The sequence below is a fragment of the Delphinus delphis genome, chromosome 4 (genome assembly GCF_949987515.2).
Source record: "Delphinus delphis chromosome 4, mDelDel1.2, whole genome shotgun sequence".
NCBI classification, from domain to species: Eukaryota; Metazoa; Chordata; class Mammalia; order Artiodactyla; family Delphinidae; genus Delphinus; species Delphinus delphis.
The window spans coordinates 9,058,433-9,076,601 of record NC_082686.1 but is presented as its reverse complement, the minus strand read 5'-3'; the positions used below and the strand labels follow the sequence as shown (position 1 = coordinate 9,076,601).

At 48.0% G+C, this 18,169-nt stretch overlaps 1 protein-coding gene across 1 annotated transcript in view; it reads left to right on the top strand.

Moving 5' to 3' along the window:
* The first annotated feature begins 4,778 nt into the window (after window positions 1-4,778).
* Window positions 4,779-18,169, top strand: part of DOP1B (DOP1 leucine zipper like protein B) — a 111,017-nt gene continuing 97,626 nt past the window's right edge. The window contains exons 1-2 of the mRNA XM_060010327.1: window positions 4,779-4,946; window positions 10,822-10,979. Coding sequence (XP_059866310.1) covers window positions 10,842-10,979 — 138 coding nt within the window. The 5' untranslated portion in view covers window positions 4,779-4,946; window positions 10,822-10,841. The remainder of the gene's footprint in view (window positions 4,947-10,821; window positions 10,980-18,169) is intronic.

Sequence of the window (18,169 nt, the reverse complement as noted above, 5' to 3'; positions counted from 1 at the left end):
AATAAATTTATTTTTTTTAAAAAAAGGAAAGTGTCTAGTTCTGGAATGGAGCTGAGCAATTTTGCTCTGCCCAAGCTCTAGCCTGAGAGGGAGATGCACATAGTCCGGTGGTTCTCGAATATTAGAGGGCAGCCAAATCACTTGGAGGGTGTGTTAAAACATTGCCTGGAATTGGGGCCCAAGAGTGGGCATTTCTATCAAGTTCCCAGGTGCTGCTGGTATTGGGATGGCACTTAGAGAACCACTAGCCTCCTGAGAGGCCCCAGGGCTGCAGAGCGGGTCCCAGCCACGTTCCAAGTGTCCCTTGCTGTTTCCAGGTTGTCGACTCTATAAGGATGGTGATTTATCCTGTTTCCTTAGTTCTGCAACCCTGCTTTAGATCTCATCCTGTTTTCCTACATTTGAGTACATTGAAATTGGTTCTTACACTTACGAAGTTGTGTGGCTTGAGGGACTCGGGAGGAATGTCCTTATTTTGTTGGGTTATGGTTTCTTCCGTAATAGGTTTTCCGTTTGGGTTTTGCATCCTGTGTTCTTCCCAGAACGTTTGCAAGGTTGCCCTGCCACTCTTCATCTAGTTCATGCCTGGGCAACTTTGTCCAGACCATCTCTTTGCTCTGACACATGCAGATATTTTCTCCTTAGCCTATTCTGCTCCCCTGTAAGATACAGCCCAGGGTGGTTCTTCAGATGCCCCTCCCTGGGCCCCTTTTGCGGTCTCTCTGACAACAGGCAACTCCACTGCTTTCAAATGAGATTGGTTTTGCAAGCAGCCTCCTGCGTTCTGGTTATACCCTGCAGAAAAAAGACCTGGCGACCAAAGGTTCTTACAAAAGACAAGAAATATACTTGCAAAGAAAGTTTGCAAGGGAGTCAAGACTTCAGAAGGAATGGGTAGCCAAACAACAAAAATGCAACAGGGGGCTTCCCTGGTGTCGCAGTGGTTGAGTCTGCCTGCCAATGCAGGGGACACGGGTTCGTGCCCCGGTCCGGGGTGATCCCACATGCCACGGAGCGGCTGGGCCCGTGAGCCATGGCCGCTGAGCCTGCGCGTCTGGAGCCTGTGCTCCGCAACGGGAGAGGCCACAACAGCTAGAGGCCCGCGTACCGCAAAAAAAAAAAAAAGATAAAGAAAAGCAGCTACAGTGTGGCCCAAAGAGAGATGGCCCCTCTTCTCACAGTGGCATCCATTCCCCAGCTTCAGACCATCCCTGAGATCCTAGGTTCTAAGAGATGCTCTAAGAAACTCTTGTATCCTTTAAAGAAGTTTCCCTTTTCCTTAAGCTGGTCTGAAGTGACTTACTGTTGCTTGCAACCAAAAGGAATCTAACGAACAGAAGTGCATGAAAACGTTTCATAGTATGCTGTAAAGGCAAAAATATCATGAAGTGAGAACCCATGGCGTGCTAGTCCATATGTCACGCTTAATACTTTCCTGACATTGTTTTATTTTTTTTTTGCCGTACGCGGGCCTCTCACTGTTGTGGCCTCTCCCGTTGCGGAGCACAGACTCCGGACACGCAGGCTCAGTGGCCATGGCTCACAGGCCCAGCCGCTCCGCGGCATATGGGATCCTCCCGGACCGGGGCATGAACCCGCGTCCCCTGCATCGGCAGGCGGACTCTCAACCACTGTGCCACCAGGGAAGCCCCTGACATTGTTTTACATAATTCTCACAACAGTCCTTTGAGGTAGGGATTAATGTCATTTTTTCAAGTGAGGAAATAAAGGCTTGGAGAGGCTGATTAACTTATTCAAGATCACACAGCTAAGAGCCAAGAGTCCGAATTGTATCCAGGACTGTCTGACAGAAAACTTCCTTGGTGCCTCTAGCACTTGGTACATCCAGCTTCACTATGACGAGTGTAAAGACCACAGGCAACTCCCTTGGTGTAAAAATTAAGGAAGATGATACATTGGATCTAAGGGATTTGTAAGCCAGATGGTTATTAGATCCCCAGACCAGCCTCTGTGTGAACTTTTCCATAAAGTAGATAACATGAAATACGGTCTTAAAGTGGCATATTTTATTATTTATTTATTTGGCCGTGCCACACGGCATGTGGGATCTTAGTTCCCCAACCAGGGATCGAACCTGCACCCTCTGCAGTGAAAGTGTGGAGTCCTAACTACTGGACTGCCAGGGAATTCCCTAAAGTGGCATATGTTAAATGGATTATCTCATACGTGTTTTTAGGCACCAAATGGTGCCGAGATCCCATCCACATCAGCTTCTCTGCGATATACGTTTCTAGGTTGACACCCGTGTGGGAAACCCACACAAGCATCAGCTTTAGACCTGGTCTGTAGACTTTGCCCTCACCTGGTCTGTAGACTTTGCCCTCACCTGGTCTGTAGACTTTGCCCTCACCTGGTCTGTAGACTTTGCCCTCACCTACTGAACTGTAACAGGATTGTGACAGCCCAAGAGCCCAAACAGTGACACAGTGGAGATCAAAGCAGGTGATAATGACGATCCTGACAAAGGTTTACTCCTTACTGCAAGTCAACCACAAAGTGGGAACAGCATCAACTTCAGAACTATGCAAGATTTCTACGAAGATGGGTGGAGAAGAGACGGGCTTGGAGGGTCACCAGTATCTGCACACGGAAACTCAGAATGAGTTTCCCTGGGCCAATCTTCCTGATAGGTGGGCCAGCCTGACCCATTTCCTCTGATTTACAGTGCTTTCTTCACTCTCAAAAGGGGTAAAATTCTGATTTAAATTAAATCTGAAGTGCCCTAATTAGTTTGAGTATTATTATGCAAGGAACCTATGTTATTTACATGTCTTAAACAGATGAACACAGCTCAGTACATCAAGGGTGACAAGACAGCTTGACCCAAGTAAACAGATCCTTGTAAGAATAAACTTTTAAATCTTAGTGCTGTACATTTACATATAATCCTGATTATAAATGGAGTTCTTTTAAGGGTTTACACTACCCTTATTTGTCAAAGTTAATTTATATTAACCTCCCACACACCTGGCATTCTTCAGAGCTAGGTGACCTAACTATAAGGGAAGTGTTTTAGTTTATATAAATGCACTAGGACAAAGTTGTACATGGTGGTTTTGGCACAAACTGATTCTCTCTCCTTAATGGTGGGTATAAGCAGTTCTTTTATCTCTGTTAGTTCAATGCCATGTGCAGTGTGGCTAGGATTTGAGAAACCTAAAAAAAAAGAAACACCTGTTTGTGAACTTTGTTTTTGTAAAGATGGAGCTTATCGCATCTTCATTAGGAAATCAATTTTCATGAAATTAATTCTTTGTCTTGCAAATGCTCAATCCTTTAGTTTTCTTCTGTTTTTACTTTAAGACCATTCCTATAATTGACCATTAGCGGATTTACATCTGGGACACTTGGTATATGCCAATTGGGTGGAGATGGAATCAGAATCAGAAGCCTGGCTGGTGAGAGGTCCAGCATCCCAAACTATTAAAACATTCTTGATGTTTGGGGGGAGGTGATAGATCCCCTCGGGAATCTGATACACTCTATACTCTTTCTCCAGAAACATACATAAACCCAAAATATTCTACACAATTTCAGCGTGTTCATGGACTCCCCACTCCCACCCCCCCCAAACTCTTTCATGGATGGCCTAGCATTTATGAGCCCCAAACTAGGTCTGAAGATTCCCAGGGGACAGTGAGAGGTTAAATTGTTAGAGGCTTCCATAGAAATCGCAACCTCAATCAACAGGTGCCACTGTTTTGGTTGGCTGGGAGCCTGAGCCGGTGCAATCAGGATGCTCAGGTGAAACGTGCCTGAGTCCCGTCATCAGGTGCTTCTCGCTCTGCAGCTGTCAGACCAGGTTGGGTGCATCTGGACTGTCCAGGTCCGAAGGCTCCTGAGGATGACAGGAAGGGGTTAGAGTTTATCTGGAAACATGAATGCTCTTTAGACTTGATGTGAGGTCTCCTTTCTGAGCCAGAGCCCACATTAAGAAGCTCATTCCAGGAATTATCCACCTCACCTTCTCAGATGCCAAGGGTCGGAAGAGTGCGGCCTGTGGGGCCGGCGCACCTTACCAGGGTCCCCAAACCTCCAGCGGCCCGAGCGTGTACAGAAGGGTTCATTTCGCTTCCTCCCCGAGAGTTTGGGTGTAGTCCCGATGGCCAAGTGCCATGGAGCCCACCTTTCTCGGGTCCATCGGTTCTCCTTGTCTGTAACTCCAAACCTCTCTTTGGGCCGGCTGATTCACTGACCGACGTCCCCTTCCATTTGGGTGTGTCGGGGGAAGGCCCAGATGAGAGGCGGAGCCAAACCTCCCCCCAACCTGTGCGATGTCTCCCCAGAAGCAGACCCGCGGCGAGGGCAGGAGCTAGTTGTTCTCGCTGAGAGCGACGCCCGCCGCCGGGAAGCTGCGGGAGACTTGAGGTGGGAGCCCTGCGCTCTGGAGTCCGCGTTCAGGACCCGCCCCCGCGCGCTGAGGACCCGCCCCCGGGACCCACCCCGCCAGCCGAGGTACCGCCTCCTGGTCCCGCCCCGCAAGCCAAGGGCCCGTCTTCCGGGCCCTGCCCCGAGCGTCGAGGACACTCCCCGGCCTCTGCCCCACTCACCGAGCGCTCTCCCTTAGCCACGGCCCCCACGCGCCGAGGGCCCGCCTCTCCGCCCTGCCTCGCCCCGTCCGCAGAGAAGCCCCACCTTTGGCCGCGCCCCTATAAGCCAAGGGCCCGCCTCCCGGCCCAGCCCTTCTAGGCTCCTCCCCACGCACCGAGGGCCCGCCCTTGTCCCCGCCCCCAAGCGTCTAAGATCCGTCCCCCCGGCCCGCCCAGTGTCCTGGAGCCGCGGCCGCTGCGGCTCCGGAGCTGCGCTTCCTCCGCCGTTCCGGCTGCCGGCCGCGCCGCAGCTGCCGATCGTTTAACCCTTGGCGTCCAGCTCAGCTCCTCCGCGCCTCCCGTGGGCGCGCCCGCTGAGAAAGGCCGCCGCCGCCGGTAAGTCAGGCCGGAGCCTTCGGCCGCCAGGCGAAGCTGAGGGAGCCGGGGCGTCTCCTCTTGCGGGTCCGTGAGCGGCAGGTGCTTCCTCTCCGGGTGCACAGGGTTCGGGCGGCGCCTTGGAGGCGGGCCTGGTGTGCAGGTGGCTCCCCCGAGCGCGGCCGGGGCCCGCCGGCGCTCACTGCTGCAGTGCGGGGGCGGCCCTAGCGAGGCCGCTAGTGGGCGTGGGCTCCGGCCCCGGCCCCGCAAGGGACAGCCCGGGAGGCTAAGCGGGGTCCCCTCCCGGTTCCCCCGGCTCCCCGCAGCGAAGGAAGAGCGGCCGTGCCCGGCGTGGCCTCTCGTCCGGCAGGTAGAGGTCAGGTGGGTCACGGCCCGGCCGCCCCTCACCGCGGCCGGCGGATGCCGAAGCCGCGGCTTTGTTTGCTCGAGGTCCTGGTCGGGGAGCAGGACTAGGGATCGAGACCTTTATAAGTTGAAGGCTTTCCTGTTAAGGGAAGACCCCCCAAGTCTTCCCGACTGTCCGCAGGAGAAGGGATCCCAGCCGTAGTGCGCGCTCAGCCGCCTGGCCCCTCCGTCTTGCAGGATTGCCAGCTGCTGCCTTCCTGGATGGTCTTTTACCAACTCAGTGCCGCTGCTTATGGAGTCTGTTACCCTCAGGTGTTTCCCTAACCTGGGACAGCTGCCCTACACTTGGGAGAATCTTTGCAGCATATTTTGGTAAGGCAGTGGAGGCGCTCCTCTCCCCCCAAGGCTTTCTCCCATTATGTGTCTTACATTTTTGCCACCTCAATTTAATTACCACTCTGAAAGACCCGATTCAAAATCATGTGCCCTACTTGATTAAACCACTTGCAGATGAGTGTTTCTGTGCTGTGACTGAGGATAACACTGGTAAGTGTTATGGCTCATGGGAGGGTGACTCTGACCTATGTTCACTCACCTATGTTTTCATTTAACTCAGAAACGGTCCTTCGTGTAAACATCTTTAATACTAACTTCTTTTGGATCTAGACAGTTGATTTTTCACTCCAACTTGTTTTCCTAAGAAATTAAGAATGGTTAAGGTGAGAGATCCCCAGCTGACATTTTCCATTTTCTGGCGGATTCATCTGGTCTGATACGCCTGTTTATACGACTACTCCTTTGGGTGTAATTGTTAGGAGGCTGCAGAACTCTATCAGTCTTACTGAGCTATTGAGTCTCTCACAGAAAAGGTATCCAGAGTAGATTGCAAAAACATTGTCAAAAGAGGTCTATAAGGGCTGCGCTATTAATTTTACCTGTAGCTTAATGTAGTCGAGGCTCTGTGGCACCTGGCTGGCCTGAGCTGGAATCCTAATTCTGCCAGTTGCTTGCTATGTGACCCCAGCAATTTTCTGGAGTGCCTGATTCCCAGTATCCTCATCTGGAGGCTGATAATACCCATCTCTTAGGACTCTTGTGTGTTGCATGAGAGAAATACATGCAGAAATGATGGATTTGTCAAGCCCCCCCCAGAAGACTCGCTTACTAGCATAGTATCAAGTGCCCCATATTTTGAAATAAAAGAGCTTGCATATTTCCAAACTTGTCACCAGTGCTGTTAGTTACATTGAATCATACTTTCTTCTTATAGCCAACCATAACATTGAACTGCTCCAGTTACCTGCTCTTACCTGGCTGACGCCTTCCTAACCGTGAGCAGTGGTACCCCTCTGCCACCTCCCCTCCTAAACACATGTTATCGCTGACAAGGCTCTCTTCCTGCTAACAAGTGCCCACACCTGTGGACTTTGAGGACGTCTCTGCTGGTAGCTGGGCTTCCTCTGCCCTTCTTGCCAGCATCACTCTGTTACATCAGCCCACCCTCCATCACTGTGCCGCATTAAATTGAAATTACATGTTTAGGTATTTCCTCTTTTATTAGGCTCTGAACTGTGAGAGTAGAACCCTGCCTTGTTCATGTTTCTTTCTCCAGTGCGTAGACACCTAATACAGTGAACAGACTGCATGGAGTATTGCAGTGGTTCAGAGACACGGGATTTCAGACCTGTACATTTCCTGGAATTAAAAAAAAAAAACTTATGGACTGTAGGGATGTACTAATGTCTTATCTCTTTACTTGGCAAAACAAACTACACCTCTCCTTACCATCCTTGATATTTTCAAAAAGTATGAAGGCTGTTATTTCAGAAAAAGGGGCAGGCCTTTCCAAGAATGAGCAGGCGATCTTACTGTGTGCCTATGCATAGCACAGTATATTTTTGCAGAGAGGCCCAGCATGTGCAAAGGCTCTGTGGTAGAATGAGTTGTCTTAGGACAAGCAGAGTGCCTTGAGGAGAGTCAGGTGGAGACTTGTAGGCCACAGAGTGGGGTTGGGGGAGTGTGGACTTACTGTAGGCTTAATGAGAAGAGTTTAAACATGGTGGGGAAGTGCTTTATGTTTTAAGAGGACTTGGAGTGCTGTGTGAAAGTACACTGGAGAGGGGCAAGAGTGAAGGAGAACCCTTAGGAAGCTTCTGCAGCAGGCTTGCAGGAGAAAGGTGGCTTGCACAGTGGAGAGTCCACGGGTATTTTGGAAGAAGAGCCAACGGGACTTGGGTTGAATGTGACAGGTGAAGAGAAGGAAGAGTCCAGGACGATGTTGAAGTTCCCATAGATGGCGGGGCCACTTTCTGAGGAAAAGAAGACTGGAGAAGGAGCAGGTTGAGCAGATAGAATCAAGAGTAGAGGGTTTTTTAAACACGGAAGCAACTTAAATGTCCACTGACGGATGAATGTATAAAGAAGATATGGTGTATATACATGCAATAGAATATTACGCAGCCATAGAAAAGAGTGAAATAATGCCATTTTTAGCAACATGGATGGACCTAGAGATTATCATACTAAGTGAAGTAAGTCAGACAGAGACAAATACTATATGATATCACTTCTATGTGGAACCTAAAATATGACACAAATGAACTTATCTACGAAACAGAAACAGACTCACAGACATAGAGATCAGACTTGTGGTTGCCAAGGGGGAGGGGAGGTAGGGGAGGGATGGGGTGGGAGTTTGGGATTAGCAGATGCAAACTATTATATATAGAATGGATAAACAATAAGGTCCTACTGTATAACACCGGGATCTATATTCCATATCCTGTAATAAACTATATTGGAAAAGAAGAAACAAAGAGGGTTTTTCAAAAACAGTGTTATTGAGGTATAATTTACAGACCATAAAATTCATTCATTGAAATATACTGTTCAGTGATTTTTAGTAAATTTACAGAGGTGTGCAAATATCACCATAATCTAATTTTAGCACATTTCCATTACCCCCCAAAAGAACCCTTGTGCCCATTTGCAGATACTCCCCTGTTCGTACTCCCCACCCTAGGCAACCACTGTCTAATCTACTTGCATCTCTACAGATTGGCCTATTCTGGGCGTTTCATATAGATGGAATCATACAATATGTGGCCTTTTATGACTGGCTTCTTCCACTAAGCTTGTAATTTCCAGGTTCATCCACCCCGTCACATGTTTCAGGACTCTGTTCCTTCTCATTGCTGAATAGCGTGCCATCGTGTGGCTAGACCACGTTTTGTTGACGGACACTTGAGTGTCTAGTTTGGGATGCACCTGGCTTGAGACACACGTGCCATATCTGGGTGGAGAAGTCAGGGAAACACTTGCATGAATTTGGGCCTTGGAGGGGGAGGTTCGGGAGGTTATAAATCTGTGGGTCATGAGCATGAAGATGGTATTTGTTAGTTAAAGGAATGGAGAGATCATTGAGGGTGGAGAGAGAGAGAAGGCCCAAGCTTGGTGCCTGGGAATGCCAACATTTGGCAGTCGTGTAGAGGAGGATGGGCCTGCAGAGAAGGTACAGCAGAGATGTCGGTGGGCCAGAGGAGTGTGGGCAGACAGGAGGCTGTTTGGAGAAGGAGGAAGTGGCCTGCTGCACCGTCCTCCTGAGAGGTGAATGAGGAAACAGGGTCCACTGACGCTGGCAACTTGAAAGTTGTGTTGGCCTTAAGAAGACCGCAATGGGCCCAGAGCAATCGGAAAGCGAAGTAGAGGATATCGTGGGAGTCTTACAACCTCACTGTGGCCAATAAATGAAAGATTGAGGGTTAAACATCACGTTGTCCCTGCAGTTCAGTTTCTTCCGTCTGCGATATCTGGCTTTTTATTTGACTGACTACATGCAGCTCGGTTAGCCAACTAACTCCAGCTCAGGGGATTTAATCATGTCACCATTGCTCCGTATTTCTCTCTCCTTTCAGACCACGTCCTAGTGAGATATTACTTAGGTTCATAAATCAAACAGGATTGTGTTTGGTTGTGAGTAACAGAAAACTTGATTGAACGGCGGCTTAAACAAATTAGCTCTTATGTGCAGAAAACAGTAAGTCCAGGGGCAGAGTGTCGAGGGTTGGTATGGGACCTTCTTAAAGCCATCTGGGGCCTCAACTGCTCTGTCCTTCCACTTATGCAGGGAAGTCGTGCCTTAAAGACGGCTCTTTCCTTGTGGTTGCAAAATGTGGCTTCAGCTCCAGCATCAAACCTTTGTTTCGGGCAGAAAGAAGGGGAAAGGTGGAGGACAACAGGCCAGAAGAGTCCCCCACCAGCAGTTCTATTTGTCCAGCACTGTCATACGGCCACCTAGCTGTAAGGGAGGCCGGGAACTATAGTGCCGCCCTGAGCAAAATGAGGGTTCTCTTAGTGTGGAAAAGGGGGCAAGGAATTTGGTGTGGGTGCCTGCCACACTTTAAATAGATCTTAATCAGATGAAGACTAGAGAAGGGAGGCAAGTGGAAACCCTAAGGCATCACTTTTGAGAAAACATTGGAGTATGGAGCTGGGCGACAAGAGAACGATTTGACATTTCCACGCCTTGTGGAGTGCTTTTCAGAGCTGTAACTTGTTTGAATAGACTGATGGCTTGACCTTCAGATTTTTTTTTTTTTTAAATGAAGGAGTAAAAACAAAACTTAAGCGTGTATTTCTATATGTTATAATGTATAAATGGTGGATGTTTTCGAAAAGGCAAATCTGCAGCATCTCATGTTTCCTTTTGTCACATTGGGGATGAGAAGAAAAGGAAATGGTTGCTGTTGGCATCGGGCTCAGGTAGTCGACGTCTCAGGCTTTGCAGTAGCTGCAGTGGTTCATATATAATGAATGCATCTATCCACAGGGGGAAAAAAAAAAGAAAGAATCCATCAAAGAATATACAAGGGCCAGAATAAAATGATGACTGCTTGGGCCCTGGTGTGACACACCTCCGCGCAGACTCCTCACCCAGGGGCATAGAGCTGTCGGGGGCCTGGCAGATAATTGGCACTTAGTAAATGAACAGGCACGTGGTGGGTTTCTGACACCACTGCTGTCAGACGCTTCACCCTTAGGTCCTTTTTTTTCCTCCTGGTTTTCTTGTAGAATATTTCCAATCCTCTCTCCGAGTCTAGTTGTAGAGGATTGGATTGCTAAACCAACTGTTCAATGAAGACGATAGATCTGCTTTTCCTTAGGTCTTGTAAATGCCCCATGCTGGGGGGGACCGCCTGCGTTGAGAATTGCCAGTCAGCAACAACATGCAGTTAGCCACTTTGTGACTTGGCCCCTAGAATTCCTTTTGTCCATTGAGTGGAACTCTAGCGTTTTACTTCTTTCTGCTCTGTCCATTCGTCTCCCTCGGAGTCCAGGAGGGCCGGAACCGTTTATCTTTTATCTGCCATCGTGCCCGGCTCAGCAGCCTTGCTAAATATTTGAGTTGGATCGCCCAGCACGTTTGTGCATAGGAACGTTTGTGGCCGTGTGTCCCCTGGGACTCTGGGCTGGGAACGCTTTTCATCCTCGAAGAGCTGCCTCATTTGTTTATTCACTGATTCCCTCTTAGATACCTTCTCTGCTGCAAGAATGGACCCAGAAGAGCAGGAGCTATTGAATGATTACAGATACAGAAATTACTCTTCTGTGATTGAAAAGGCTTTAAGAAATTTTGAGTCCTCCAGCGAATGGGCAGATCTCATATCCTCACTGGGCAAGCTCAACAAGGTATGTGGGGCAGGGAGTGTTTGGATTGCAGGGAGGCAGGGACACAGCTGTCCTTTTATTATTTCAAGGACTTGTCTTTTTAATATTACACTACATGCTGATTACAGCCATTAGATAAGAAGAACCACCGATAATTCTGTCACCCAGAGTTACCCACTATTAACCTATTGGTGTACGTTCCTCCCCTTTCAGCCCTTTTTTTTCTGAGCATAGACATGCAGTGTGGATATAGGGGATAAAAGAGCTGAACAGTCTGTTTTCTCAACAATATTTAGGTCTGAACAAGATAAATTTGTAAATTATCCAGTTATTCAAAGATGAATTGTCCTTCGTGTACTGCTTAGGGTCTTTATGGCTTTTTCTTCTCCAGTCTACTTTTTTCACCATTTTACTGCAGACTGGTAACTCCTAGAAGAATAAAGGATGAAATAATTACAGAAATCTGTCCGAAATTGTGCATGTGTTTGGACAAGGGAAAAGGGGTTGCGTCTGAGAAAACCAAAACTGGTCGCATGTGGTCTTGACCTCACGTTCTGTGGATGGGGACCATTGTATTTTTCCATCCTGCCCAGAAGGAGGGTGACACAGTGATGCTCAAACACTCAGACGACCACTGTGACCTGTAGGAAGAAGATACCTGGGCTCGAAGAGGCTGTGCCTGGCTCCGTTACTGTCTGGCCAGGGCTCCTGGCTGTGATACCTGACTTTGGAGCCCGAGTGCCATATGGGAGCTGGGAGATGTCCAGCCTAGTCTGGGAGGTCCCCATTCCCCAGGTAACACACACCAGGGGACTCTATAACAAACCTCACTAAAGAGAAAGAATCTGTCCGTTTACCTCTTCAAGAGACCAGGGTAGGGGGAGTGAGAATGCGAGCAGCCTGACGACGGGGGCAGCGCCTGGGCAGCCGTCCAGCACCAACCTCCTGAAAGCAGCTATCAGCACCCACAGATGGCAAAGAGGAGATAGGCAGTTATTACAGGCAGTGGCCGGGAAACTGCACGGTCTCTGCAAAGTGTATTTACAACATGTGAACATCACGGCTGGTGCTGGCTGGGGTGGAGACGTGTAATAAAACAGCAAATAAGGGCTTGAGAGTGCTTTGGCTGTAGAGCTCTGACTCAGGACTTTTTCTAGCTGAAGGTAGCATTCACTGTCTTAAACGAAGGTGGGTTGCCTTTTCAGGGGAAAGCGAGAAGCCCTGGAATGGGACTTGGACAGGTTCGGGTTCTTCTAGGTGTTTCTCTGTTTTAGTACTTGACTCTCCTGGAATCTAAAAACAGCATACTTTTGGGGAGAGGGGGGTGTGTTCATTATGTTTTTTGTTGAGTTAAAATTCATGTAACATAAAATTTACCGTTCAGCCATTTTAAAGTGTGTGGTTAAATGGCTTTTAGTACATTCATGATGCTGTGCGACCATCACCACTATCTAGTTCTAGGACATTTTCACCACCCCAAAGGAAACCCTCTCCGTTGCTCCCCTTCCCCTGTCCCTGGCAGCCACTAATCTACTTCCTGTGTCTGTGAATATTTCCTACAAAAGGACTGGTACAATGATGTGATATTTTGTGTTGGGCTTCTTTCACTTAGCACGTTTCCAAGGTTCATGCACGTTGTACTGTGTATCAGTACTTCATTGCTTTTTATGGCTGAATCATGTTCCATTGTATGACAGACCACATTTTGTTTATCCATTCATCAGTTGGGTTTCTACCTGTTGGCTCTTGTGACTAGTACTGTATGGATATTCATATACAAGTTTTTGTTTGAACACTATTTTCATTTCTTCCAGGTCTATACCTAGGAGTAGAATTACTCAGTCATGTGGTCATTCTATAGTAAACTTATTGAGGAACCACCAAACTGTTTTCCTCAGTGACTGCCCCATTTTACATGCCCACCAGCAATGTATGAAGGCTCCAATTTCTTCTCAATCTCAGTAACACTTATTTTCAGGTTTTTTGTTTTTTTTGTGTGGTACACGGGCCTCTCACCGTTGTGGCCTCTCCCGTTGCGGAGCACAGGCTCCAGATGCGCAGGCTCAGCGGCCATGGCTCACGGGCCCAGCCGCTTCACGGCATGTGGGATCTTCCCGGACCGGCGCACGAACCCGTGTCCCCTGCATCGGCAGGCGGACTCTCAACCACTGTGCCACCAGGGAAGCCCTCAGGGTTTTTTTTTGATGATAGCTATCCTAGTGGGTATGAAGTGGTATTTTGTGGTTTTGACTTGCATTTCCCTAATGACTAAAATTTTGAGTATCATTTCATTTTCTTATTGGCCATTTGTATATCTTCCTTGGAGAAATTCCTATTCAAATGTTACGTCCATTTTTTAACTATGCTATTTGTCTTTTTGTTGTGATTTGTAAGAGTTCCTTGTATCAATACATTCTGGGTACTGGTCCTTTACTGGATATATGATTTGCAGATTTTTTTTTTCCCATTGTTTAGGCAGTCTTTTCATTTTTTTTTTTTTTTTTTTTTGCGGTATGCGGGCCTCTGTCTCCTGTGGCCTCTCCCGTTGCGGAGCACAGACTCCGGACGCGCGGGCTCAGCGGCCATGGCTCACGGGCCCAGCCGCTCCGCGGCATGTGGGATCTTCCCAGATCGGGGCACGAACCCGTGTCCCCTGCATCGGCAGGCGGACTCTCAGCCACTGCGCCACCAGGGAAGCCCGATAGTGTCTTTTGATGCACAAAATTTTTCAATTTTTGATGAAGTCCAATTTTTCCGTTTTTTCTTCTGTTGCTTGTCCTTTTGGTGAATATCTAAGAAACCATTGCCAAATCCAAGATCATGGAGATTTACCCGTGTTTTCTTCTAAGCGTTTTATAGTTTTAATTCTTACATTTAGGTCTTTGCTTCATTTTAATTTGTGTTTTGTTTTTGTATTTTGTTTTTCATAGATGAATATCAAGTATGTAATAAGGATAAAATTAACTCATAGCACACATGCAATTCAAACATGTAAAATTAAACAATCTACCATTGGGAAATACAAACAACGTATGTGCCAAAACTTCTAAAAAGTACATGATAAACACAATAACCCATACAACCAGGGGTATTAGATATCTCTGGGATGGAAGGGGGGTGGGTTTGGGGCATGTGCATGCATTCTGATGTTCTGGAAACATTTTCTTTAAATTTAATTTTTTATTTTATATTAGAGTCTAGTTGATTTACAATGTTGCATGAGTTTCAGGTGCATAGCAAAGTGATTCAGTTATACATATATCCATTCTTTTTTAGATTCTTTTCCCATATAGGTTATTTCAGATTATTGAGTAGAGTTCCCTGTGCTATACAGGACGTCCTTGTTGATTATCTGTTTATATATAGTAGTGTGTATATGTTAATCCCAAACTCCTGATTTATCCCTCCCCCCACCTTTCCCCTTTGGTAACCATCAGTTTGTTTTTGAAGTCTGAGTCTGTTTCTGTGTGTAATTAAGTTCATTTGTATCATTTTTTTTAAGATTCCACATATAAGTGATATCATATGATATTTGTCTTTCTCTGTCTGACTTACTTCATTAGTATGATAATCTCTAGGTCCATCCATGTTGCTGAAAATGGTATTATTTCATTCTTTTTTTACAGCTGATACTCCATTGTATATACGTACCACATTTTCTTTATCCATTCCTTTGTCAGTGGACATTTAGGTTGCTTCCATTGTCTTGGCTATTGTAGCTAGTGCTTCAGTGAACATTTCAGTGCCTGTATCTTTTCTTTTTTTTTTTTTTCTGGCCACGCTGTGTGGCATGCAGGATCTTAGTTGCCCGACCAGGGATCAAAACCGTGCCCCCTGCATTGGAGAGAACAGTCTTAACCACTAGACCTCCAGGGAAGTCCCCCACCCCCTGTTTTTGCATGTGTCTTTTCGAATTATGCTTTTCTCTGGATATATGCCCAAGAGTGGGATTGCTGGGTCATATGGGTCATATTTTTAGTTTTTTAATGAACCTCCATACTGTCCTCCATAGCGGCTGTACCAATTTACATTCCCACCAACAGCGCAAGAGGGTTCCCTGTGCTCTACACCCTGTCCAGCATTTATTGTTTGTAGACTTTTTGATGATGGCCATTCTGACTGAGTTAATTTTTGTACATGGCGTGAGGTGGGGCTCCAACTTCATTCTTTTGTGTGTGGAAATCCAGTTGTTTTGCGTGTGCAGAGCCATCTGTTGAAGAGACTGTTCTTTTGAAGGGTCTTGGAATCCCAATTAACTATAGAGAGATGGATTTAATTCTGGACTTTCATTTTTTTCATTGATTTATATGTTTATCCTTATGCCAATACCACACATTTTGATTATTGTAGCTTTGTAGTAAGTTTTGAAGTGGGGAAGTAAGGGTCCTTCAACTTTGTTGTTTTTTTTTAGAATTGTTCTGGATTCCTTGAAATTCCATATGAATTTTAGGATCAGCTTGTCAATTTCTGCAAAAAAGCCAAGTGGGATTTTGATAGGGATTGCATTGATTCTGTAGATCACCTTGGGGAGTATTGCTGTATTAACAGTATTGTCTTCTAATCCATGAACACAGAATGTCTTTCCATTTATTTAGGAACATGTGTATTTTGAGGTAGGTAAAATTATAAACTTGGAAAGTGCAGTTCTTGAGCATTGAGGTATTCTGTGAAACAGGCTTTGTTTCAGTGTACCTGAAAAACTTTCAGAAATGTTTAATCATTTTAACCCAACCCAGGTTATTGAGTACAGTTGAATCTTCCTTTAAGGAGCTTTGAAAGCATTAGCCATTCATTCTTTCAGTGGCCATCTGAGTGCCTAAAATGTGCCAGTAGGTGCCAGGGTGCAGCAGAGAGCAAAATGGACAAGACCGTGCCCTCATTCTGGTGGGGATGGGGGAAGCTGGATGATAAAATAGACGTGTTGTTAGGTGGTGATGAGTGCTGTGGGAACCGTGAAGAAGGGAAGGGAGGGTGAGGGTTGCTGAGACGATGCCGTTTGACCAAGCCCAGAGGCTCTGGTGTGTCTGAGGCCAGGGAGGTTGCCACAGAGCAGGCGAGGGATGGGGACAGTGTAGGAAACGAGGCTGCAGAGGAAAGGGGTGGGGAGGACGTCTGATCGTGTCGGTCCTTTAAAGCTGGAGTCTGACAGTGGCCCCTGAGCTGGGGGCGGCTGCCCGGCAGAGTGCCACAACCTGGCTTCCCTTTTAGGTACTAGAACCATTTCCAGCTGCTCCACTGGGTGGGGCCGGGCAGAAGCAGGGAGACCATTTAGGAGCTGTTGCTGTAACGTAGATGGGCCAGCAGGGACGTGTTTGGATTCTGAATGTACGTTGAAGGTGTTGCTAACAGGCTTTGTTCGCGGAGCGGATGTGGGATATAAGGGGAAAAGAGGAGTCCAGCATGACTTGCAGGTTTCTGCAAGGTTTTTGGCTTGAGAAGCTGAAAGGATGTGATAGGGAGGCTGGGCAGGGAGACCAGGGGCTCCCGTTGGAAGGTGTTAGTTTTTTTTTTTTTTGCGGTACGCGGGCCTCACACTGCCACGGTCTCTCCTGTTGCGGAGCACAGGCTCTGTACGCGCAGGCTCAGTGGCCATGGCTCACGGGCCCAGCCGCTCCGCGGCACGTTAGGATCCCCCGGACCGGGGCACGAACCCGCGTCCCCTGCATCGGCAGGCGGACTCCCAACCACTGCGCCACGAGGGAAGCCCAAAGATGTTAGTTTGAGCGTCTGGAAGATGTTCCAGTGTGATGTCCATGGGCTGTGGGATACGAGTTGTATTGGATAAGAGTTTTAAAAAGACAACTTTTTGTTGTCAGCCAATTCCATGTAACCCCGCTCCTGTGTCCTCTTTGCGCCAGCTTCCTGTCCTCTGCTGCAATGATTAGGTAATGAGGGTGAGTGGCCCCCTTGATGAATTTGCAAGATGTTGTGGGATGAGGGCGACACTGTCGTCTGTCCCTCCCCCAGCCTTGCCGATGACAGCTGACATCCATAGAGAGCGCACTGTGCTGAGGACCTGGTGTGCATCCGTGTATAGACTTACAGCATGTCTTGAGATTGGACCCAGACTAAGCAACTTGTGCAAGATCATAGCCGGCAAATAGCAGAGGGAGGACCCAGACCCTGTCTGCCGGCCTCCAACACGGTGCTCTGGAGCAGGGCCCCCAGCTATTTTCATGTCAGTATCTGTGGCTCACGTAAGGGGTCAGGGATGCACCTCTTTGCTTTCTTCATTAGCCAAACGAGGCAGATCCGATTATTAGCCCCATTGTACTGGTGAAGCCCCCTGTCATATGGCTGCTCAGTGGTTGTTAGGGGTTGAATTGTGTCCTCCAAAATAGACCTGTCGTAACCCCCAGTATCTCAGAGTGTGGCCTTATTTGGAGATCTGATCTTTACAGAGCCAGTCCAGTTAAGACGAGGTCGTTATCCAGGATGACTCTGTCCTTATAAAAGGGGGAAATTTGGACCCAGACACAGACATGCGGAGAGGGAAGACGCCAGGAGAGAATGAAGGCAGAGATCCGGGGGATGCAGTTAAAAGCCAAGGAATGCCAAGATTGCCAGCCAACTGCCGGAGGATAGAAGAGCAGCCTGGAGCAGATTGTCCCTCACAGCCTCAGAAGGAGCCGGCCCTGCCGACAGCTTGGTCTCAGACTCCCGGCCTCCATTTCTGTCGTTGTAGGCCTCCCTGCGGGTGGTGCTTTGTTACAGAAACCCTAGCAAACGGATACGGTGGTAGAACCGCTGTATACTGAACACTTAGGTGCTTGGGACCCAGCACTGGATACACGGTTCCTGCTCTCATGGAACCTAAGGCTTTGCTGGTAGCAGACAGACAGTGAATAAATACGTGCCGTTGGGGGCTGAATGCTAAGAGGAGAAGTTAATGAGGAGAGCTGGTAGCGAGGAAGGAGGATGGGATGCTAGTTCAGGCAGAGACGGCTCTCTGATAATGTGACATTGGAGATTTGAGCAGAGGCCCGGATGCGTCGAGCTAGCTGGTGGGGAGGCCATCTGGGGCACGGGCCTGAGTCCAAGGTCCAGCAGGGGGCGGGCGTGGCTGGAGAGGAGAGGTGATAGGGGTTGAGGGAGGAGAGGTAGCCAGGGCAGGTCACCGGGCTTTGTCCTGCGATGGAGGGATGCCACTGAGCTTCCAGGAAGCAAGGTGACCCGTCGCTGCCTTTCTCCGTAGAGGAATCCCTCCGGCT